This window comes from Setaria viridis, chromosome 4 (genome assembly GCF_005286985.2).
Source record: "Setaria viridis chromosome 4, Setaria_viridis_v4.0, whole genome shotgun sequence".
In the NCBI taxonomy this organism is placed as follows: domain Eukaryota; kingdom Viridiplantae; phylum Streptophyta; class Magnoliopsida; order Poales; family Poaceae; genus Setaria; species Setaria viridis.
Genome location: NC_048266.2, coordinates 13,667,947 through 13,677,093, shown reverse-complemented (window position 1 = coordinate 13,677,093; position 9,147 = coordinate 13,667,947). Strand labels below are relative to the sequence as shown.

At 44.9% G+C, this 9,147-nt stretch overlaps 1 protein-coding gene across 1 annotated transcript; it reads left to right on the top strand.

The window, feature by feature from the left end:
* Positions 1–4,875: 4,875 nt before the first annotated feature.
* On the top strand, positions 4,876–7,514 carry LOC117851940 (very-long-chain 3-oxoacyl-CoA reductase 1). Its single transcript, XM_034733849.2, has 3 exons — positions 4,876–5,317; positions 5,591–5,879; positions 6,931–7,514. Exons 1-3 carry the CDS (start codon positions 4,984–4,986, stop codon positions 7,340–7,342), a joined length of 1,035 nt encoding a protein of 344 aa, XP_034589740.1. The 5' UTR covers positions 4,876–4,983; the 3' UTR covers positions 7,343–7,514.
* The last annotated feature ends 1,633 nt before the right edge of the window (positions 7,515–9,147 follow it).

Genomic DNA, 9,147 nt, shown 5'->3' with positions numbered 1-9,147 from the left:
TGTCATCTTCTTCTTCATCATCATCTTCCATCATAACTCCTCTTTCCCCGTGCTTGGTCCAAACAAAATAGTTAGGCATGAATCCAGAACTGTATATGTGGGCGTGAATAGTCTTTCTAGATGAGTAATCCTTCTCATTTTTGCAATTTCTGCATGGACAACAAATGAAACCGGACAACGGTTTGTTGGATTCTCCAGATCGAGAAAACCAGGCAAGCCATTAATGTACTCCATGGAGGATTTTTCTGCGTTGTACATCCATTGTTGATTCATTTACAAAGTATTACCGAACCAAAGATATTCTGATCATCCATACAATTATACATGGAACATAACAAATATGATACAAATACCATTACACTCAAATATTGCTGAAAGTTTAGATAGAAATACACAAATTTAAATTTCAGAGCTAAACAACATGATACACTACAACAAACTCAAATGTTGCTGAAAGTTTAGATAGAAATACACAAATTTAAATTTCAGACCCAAACAACATGATAGACTACGACAAACCATCCACTGAGTACTATCTAGGAGGACTTTAAGCATCCTTGGGCGGCGAAGACGAAGGTTTGACCTAGCCTCATCCTGTGGTTTAATTGTGCCTCCTACAACGATAATACTAAGTGGACCTGAAACACCCGGGACTTGAGGTGGAGCATAACAACCACCAAAAGGAGTTTCCTGACCCACCGCAATAGCATCTTCATGACATCTTTGTAAATAAAAAAGTATTGCTCTTTCCCACGTGCTTATTTTCTTTAGCTTATCATGAGTGCCAACTATGGTTTTCCCCTTACCGCAAGAGGAACGGCGATTGCCCCCACCATCACCACTATCTCCAGCAGCAGTAGCCATCTCTATGTACCACAATTTATTTAGCTCATATTTGAAAATGACTGAACTATGAACAAATTATATTTTTTCCCCACAATTTATTTAGTTCAAACATAACATATAAATGAAAAGTTTCTCCATGGTAGCTTATTCTAAAATTGACTAATTATGTACCTCTATTTCATCTTATTATCTCTACGTACCACAATTTATCTCGCTCATATTTACCATAATTTATTTAGCTCATATTTGAAAAGCACTCAACTATGAAATTATTCCTCTAACCTCATATCAATTTCTTTGACTAATACGAAACATAGCATCCAAAAAATTGTAGCTTATTCTAAAAGTCACAAATATGAGCTCTAAATAACACATGCATATAAATGAAAAATTTCTCCATTGTACCTTATTCTAAAAATCAGAAATTACTCTAGGTACTAAAGCATAAAACTTAGTATACTAACCATGTATTAAGGAAGGATGAAGTTTTCTAACCTTTAGAACACTTGAATGAGTGAAATCCCCACGAAATGGTCAAAAATCCGACAGCACCTCCCCTATTTCGCCATGAATGGATGAAGCCCGAGATGGAGAAAATGGCTTGAGCAGGAGGAAGAAGTGCCTGATTTATAGGAGGGAAGTTAGTACTGGTTGGGGGCTCCAACCGGTACTAAAGATCACCCATTAGTACCGGGTGCCACCCGGTACTAATGGGTGACCTTTAGTACCTTTAGTACGGGAGGCTCCTGGGGAACTAGCTGTTAGACCCGGTACTAATGCTCACATTAGTACTGGGTCAAAAATGAACCGGTACTAATGCTCACATTAGTACGGGCTAAGACCAATGCTCAGTTTTCCAGTAGTACGTCCACAAATATACATTATTTTAGGAGTTGACAGTAAATAGGAAATAGGAGATAGATGCATGTACCCCTTATGCAACACTCGTGGCGAGGTTTTGATTAGTGAATGATGTCATGGGACTAAATGGCAAGTTATCCATAGAACATCTTTCATCGAAAGATTTGACTCAAGAACGAATGAACACATGCATGAAAAAAGATGCAACAAAAGAGACATGAGACTAATATTTAAAAATCATCATCACAACATTTAATAAGCATGAAACTCAAGATTTAACAAACGAAATGGAACTTGGAAAGATTTGTAAAATGTTTGAACAATAGATCTGACTTTCTACCCCATTGGAATGGATGCAAATGAACATAAAAGTCAAACTGATCTGAAAATTGTTGGAGCTGTTGATGTTTGGGTGAGCCATCGTATACCTATTTTAGACTAACTAAAGGCACTTTAGTAAGCTTACAACCTCTATGATCTTGCAAGGATCCAGGAGCCAGAGTTCTCCTAAATAAGCACACTAGTAAAACTTTTGAAACATTGATATATATGTTTAAGAATATTGAATTGAAAATTTGTAAAGAATTGGCATCCCGATGTTTCACATCACTCCGCCAACTTTAATGGAATGGAATGGAATTTAAGAGGTTATGTGTTTGTAGATCATCATTATGACGGTAGTGTTGTCATTTCTTTTCCTCTATTGCTAGGATTAACAGTTTCTTGCTCCATGCGCATAACCTCTATTGCTTCATAAATGGTTACCGGCTAGACAAGGCAGCGCTATGCAACTAGCTTCAAGCTCCATGTGCAGACTACCTGCTCAACAAAATGCAACACCTGTATGAAGTATTTTCTTTTTGCACTATTTCGTTGCACCTCTTCAATTTCTCATCGAGGATCACTTTATGTTCTCTATATAAGTTAGATATTACATGCGCCACAAATTACCGCATGTTCCTATAATTTTTACTTCTATTCTGATACAACTAAAACAGGTGTATTAATAAAAAAACTAGGGATTGTCTATGATGTACTCGAGTATTTTACATCCCCACACACTTGAAATTATCAACCATTGGATCTGCATCTAACGTGTCCTACTTATTCTTCTTCCTCCGTTCATCTTCCTCGGAACTTCTTTCACATGCGAAATAAAACAGCAGCAGCGGAGCTTCTTCCTTAGCGCTGGTACCCCTACCCTACCCTCCTCCACTCGTCTCCGGCGGCTCCTGCCGCTAGATTCACCACCGCTCCCCTCCCCCATGCTAACCACTCTCGATTTGGTGCCCCCGCCCCCACCTGGTCCAACCGCCATCCTCCACTGCCCGGGCCGGCGGCGCCACCACCGCCCCCGCGCCCACCACCACCACCTGTCCGGCCTGCCGCCATGGCCCTCCTCTAAGTCCGGCAATACAAGGAACTCCAACTCCCCAAGGCCCGAAAACCCCGTCCCTGAACCCCTAAGGCCCTAACCTCTTTCCCTGGAGCTCACCAAATATGGATCAAATGGAGCTAGATCTTGTTGGAGATGAAGCAAACGGAGTCAACTCTTGCCGGAGATGAAGAAGATGAGTCGAATCTCACCAAAGATGGGAGGACGGGATGGGGAAAAAATTTAAGTGTGGGAAGCTCAGAAAACACTCGAGCACAGTATAGCTTTTCCCAAAAACTATAGGCGGCGGGGCGTAGCAGGCCTACCCACCTAGCTATGTTATGATGCACCGAGGCCCGTGCAGGTGATACTATGTTATGTGCCAACTCTATTATTTCACTATGTTTGTTCGTAGCCCACCATAAGTATTGTCATTGTGAATGCCTCATATTAAATGGCAAAACACAACCACTTTTCCTCCACCAAATCCAATCATTTAATTAGGGGGTACGTAGAGATTAGAAGCAATGGAAAAACTATACTTTTGATTTCTTTTTCTTAACTGTCAAATAGTTTTTTTATCTAAAGTTGTCAAATATTTTGAAGTGTGAGGTACCAGGACCGTGGAAAAATCTAGTGAAACGGATGGAGTAGTTGAGTGTATGGCGCAACAACTTATCTCAGTGCTGATGCTCTCATCGACCCTCGTCAGCAAATCGATGGTAGCAAGCTAGTTCGTTAGACAGTTAAGTGTGACCGGCCAAGTGCCGCGCGCGTGTCCCTGCAGCTGCCTTGTGCATGCAGCTGATTGCCTGATCTCTGCACAGTTCTGCTGAGGGAAGTTATGCTCCGTTTGGATCCCACCGCCTTAAAATTACTCTCTTCATCCTAAATTACTATTTATTTTAGCTTTTCTATATACGTAACTTTTGCTATGCCTAGATACATAGCAAACGCTATGTATTTAGAAAAGGTAAAATGAATAGTAATTTAGGATGGAGGAAGTAGCCGCTAAAAAATAGTCGGTAGGACTCCAAATGGTGCGGCTAACGCGTGGCTAATTTTTAACCCAACGTCCAGCCAACGCGTTAGTCAGTTCAACTGAGCTAAAAGGAGCTAAAAGAAGATAAAAATGACGAATTTCACTTTTGTCCCTTTCTCTTCTTTTACACTGCCGCTCCTCTCTTGGGTCCATACCCCTTGCTCACCGCCGTCGTGCTCCTACCTCCCCGCCGCTGTTCCATCACCCCGCCATCATGCATTCATGCTCCACCTCCCAGCCGTGGGAACCCTCTCCTGCTCTGCGCTCTATGCTTTGTGCTTACGTACCTAAAGGCACGGAATGCTTTTATGTACTACCCAATGCATGGAAAGGTCTGTGCTCATGTACCCAAAGCACATAATGCATATGTACCCAAAAGCATGGAAAGTATCGTGCTCATGTACCAAAGCACGGAATGATGTATGCAGTCTGGGCATGTTCCATAAGATTTGACGCAGCATACCCTATGTCTATAGGAGTGAGTGTGCCACGTGTGTTTGTGGACATCTGCATTTACGTTGTGACATGTATAATCCGCCTCAAAAGTTTTGCTATCCTCGTGTTTGGAGTTGGATGTATAAGCGTTGTATAACCGGCCCCTTCACTGTTGTAATTAAATAAGACAACGATGGGGCAAGAAAACTACAAATTTACCCTCATTATTAGCCCGTACTATACGGTGTTGTCACAAGCTACAGTCCATTATCACACACCGTTACACATACACGTAACGACGTTAACCCACATTTGCATCGCCACCCGCAGGTTCGCCTATATAGCTGGCCTTCTCTGGCTGCCACTGCACCGTCACAGCACCACTAGGAGTAGCTGCTTGCAGCCTGCAGCTAGATAGACGACGATGGAGGACGCGCCGGTGTGGTTCATCTCGCTGGCCTGCCTCGGCGCGGTGTACGTCGCCGCCCTCTGCGCCCGGCCCCTCGCCTACCTCGCGCTCTGCCTGCGCCGGCCGAAGGACCTCCTCCGCTGCTACGGCTCCTGGGCCGTCGTCACCGGGCCGACGTCCGGGCTCGGCCGGTCCATGGCCATGGAGCTCGCGCGCCGGGGCCTCAACCTCGTCCTCCTCGACCTCGACGCCGCCAACCTCCAGGAGACCTCCGCAGCCATCAAGGCCCTCCACGCCGTGAAGGTCAAGACCGTCGTGCTGGACCTCTCCCTCGTCGCCACCCCTCAAGGTGACAACACCGTCTCGTCTACGCGCATGCACATGCATGTGAGTTCTTGCATGGGTAGCAAAGGCCAAGGATCGGAATCAGTGGTGGACCTAGAAATTTTCTAGAGCTTGGACGAAAAACATAGCAACAGATGTATAGCAAGTTGACACACACAAACATATCATCAACCAACCACTAACGCCAACAAAGTTGACAACCACATTCTGGAATTGACGCTCGCTAGATCCTGCTTTCATGCTATCTTCTGATAATGACCTTGTGTGTTGTTGGTAGGTGACGAGGCGATACGGCGGCTCCGGGAGGCGATGGAGGGGCTGGACTTGGGGCTGCTGGTGAACAACGCCGCCGTGAACACGCCCGGCGCGGTGTACCTGCACGAGGCCGACATCGAGCGGTTCGTGCGGATGATACGGATCAACCTCTGGGGGCTCACGGAGGTCACGGCGGCGGTGCTGCCGCGGATGCTGGAGCGGGGGAGGGGCGCCATCGTCAACGTCGGCTCCGGGTCAACGGTGGCCGTACCGTCCTTTCCACTCTACACCGTCTACAGCTCCACCAAAAAGTATGCGAGAGGCTGCTTTATGATTCAGTTTTTACTTTACACCTAGATAGGACCAGTGGCATCGTACTTGCTATTTTTGAAAAATCCTAAAAAAGGATATCACAATTTTCTAATGATGAGTTGATACTATATTTATATGCTTAAATGCTTCCACAAAAGTATTAATAATTTACAGATACAAACTATGAATTACCATTTGAAATTTATGTGAAGAGGATTGTAAAACACCAAAGTCAGGTAAATTTTATAAAATTAGATCATTCCTGGCCTTACCGTATAGAAATCAATGTTCTATATTGATCTATTAAACGAGTACAAATTTAAGACAACGGCATGTACTCCATCTATGAATGTAAGCATCTCTAGGGTCTTTTTGTTTGTCGATCAAGAGTATTCCCGCTTGTTGTGAAAAAGTCCAAAAGCTGGCTAAATTAATTATAGGTGTGGTCCTACATGTTTAACGAGGGTATAGAATAGACTTTCTTCTTGTTACTTAGTTTGTTTTAAAATTGTTATAAATACTCCCTCCGTCTAAAGATAAGGCATGTTCTAAATAACACTTTGACCATTTATTAATCTTATATTATATTGTTTATGGTTATAAACTTATAATCATTGTAGAGTATATTTGACTACGAATCCAACCTTATAAAATTTATATTATAAAAATAAAAAATTTATAATCAAATTATTGGTTAAAAATTGCAAAGTTTGAATGTCGATACGACGTGTGCACCTTATAAATAAAAACGGAGGGAGTAATGATTAGTATATTCTTGGATGGAGGGAGTACCGCACAATATTCAAATATTATGCCGTCTAGGCATGCAAACCGGTTATAAATGTTTTAAAACAGAAGGACAATATAAAGCTCAGCAAAATCGTACTGCCTCTATCAGGGCTCACTGTCTCAGTGCACGCGAACACCGGAAAAATGTTTCTGTATATAGTTACTACTGGCTGGTGCGAATCTCATATATTATCTTCTTGATAGCGATACTGGATCGATGATAATGGTACTTATACTGAATGTGGTGTTGCCTCCAACCAGGTACGTTGCTCAGTTCTCCAGAAGCCTCTACGTCGAGTACAAGAGCAAAGGAATCGACGTCCAATACCAGGTCCCCTTCTACGTGCACACGCGGATGCTGTCGAGCGCGGTGAAGGCGAAGCTCCGGCCGTGGTTCGTGGCGACGGCGGACGAGTACACGCGCACGGCGGCGCGGTGGATCGGGAACGGCCCTCTCTGCGTGCCCGGCGCCGCCCAGAAGCTGCAGTGGTGCCTCACCGGCTTCGTGCCGGACTGGGCCCACGACTGGTACCGGATCCGCCTGCACCTGCAGCACAGGGCCGTCACCCGGGCCGGTCGCCGGGCGGCCGTAACCCCCGGCGACGGCAGCTCACCGCGGGGTCAGGTGATCACCGTCGGCAACTCAGGGGGGCCAAAGGTCATGGCCGGCTAACTGGCGGCAAGCCCCCAGCCCAAGCTCTCTGCTTGATGAAGATGTGTTACGTTGGTATAAGGTTCAGCTCATGCGATTTAACTAGGACGAGATGGTGATGTTGATGAAGTTTACATGTGGACTTAATTACTTGTGTAAGTAATAATGTTTTGTGAAATGTGCATTATCGATATGCTGAATTGTTTGCCGGATCATCGCACAAGTAGTGTCGATGATTTCTCACCAGCAGGCCTAATGGCTAGGCAATTTGTTCGGTAGTGTCCTGCACAAGCAATGACCTCTATAAGGCCATAAGCGAATATCACCGACGGTTGCGATTATATAAACCAAAGTGCCATAGAATCTCTCATGGGTTGGTCCCTAGTCCCTATCCATACCGACGGTCAGGAAAGCACCTGGTGTCTGGTGCCCATGGTTTCAGAGTGGCCTTGTCTCCAAGACTCCAACCCAAAGTTGTAACCAGTGCAGAGTGCAGACGGCACAGCCGCGTGCCTACACTGTCGCGCCAGGTTCCATATATCGCCAACGGTGATGAAATTGACGGGCGCCAGATATGTTGGCTAGATCACCTAGTTGTGCTGGGGTCTGTGATCACCTAGTTGTGCGGTGGATCCGTTTTCACTTTCGGAAGCTTATTGCCTCCTTCAGGCTCAACCGCTGCCTAGCTTATGTTAATGCGTGGCTTTAATTTGCCATTAAACACGTAGTACTACCACCACATACTAGCCCTAGTAGCATACTATATTGTGGCATCACACCACATTTGCGTTTCCAGCGGGCACCTCCAATGGAGCTTTTCAGCATTTGGCTCTGCGATATGAGTGTCGGAGCGTTTCCCTCTCAGCAAACTGTTTCTCTTGCCATCCCGTCCTTATCCTGCTGCTGCCGATTGTGCCTCGCAGCTAACCCAGTTCGCTGTCCAGAGGTCATTAGCCATTAGGCTGGGGCTCGTGGCACATGCGCGGCCGGGAGGCGTCTCGTCGACGAGAGAGTTTGGCGGGTGAGATGAAAGTGAGATCTACAGTGGTCTCTCGATCGAGATGCCGAATCTGGTTCGTCGTGTCCGGTACTTTGGTTCCCGTTGTGGTGGATGACTTTCACCATAACAAAAAGATTTTAGGCACGATATTTTCTTTCGTTGCTTCATAAAATTAATAACTTCGAATAGCTTCTTTTGGAAAAATCACTTTTGCTATAATACGACACTTTAAACATTTTCAATTACGGGCAGCTTCTATTTACGGATTTTAGGCTTGTCTGTGAGATCAGTACGGACGTACATCCTCTTTCATCACTGACACTGAGTAGACACATGCAACGCCGCAACGGCCATTTGGAATCTGTCGACATGGAAACAGGATCCATTTCAATGGTAGCCTAACCAAGAGACCGAGTAAATCTCAGACCAATTACAAAAAGCTAACACTACCGGAAACTGGTTGTTTGCCGAGTGCTAAAATCTTTGCCAAGTGTATTCTATCGGGTACTCAGCAAAATATTTACACTCGGCAAAATAGAAAAAAAACACTTGGCAAAGTTTGGCATTCGGCAAACGAGAAACACTCGGCGATATGTGACACTCGGCAAAGAACCGCCACATGGACGTCCGTTAGTACGTTTGCCGAGTGTTCGTTAGTGGAAACACTCGGAAAACAAATACACTCGGCAAAAGAGCGAAAAAAACACTCGGCAAAAGAGGGGAAAAAACACTCGGCAAAGTTTGGCACTCGACAAAGAACGTGCCACGTGTCCAGCCGTTATTATGTTTGCCGAGTGTAAATCTATGATACTCGGCAAATAATTTC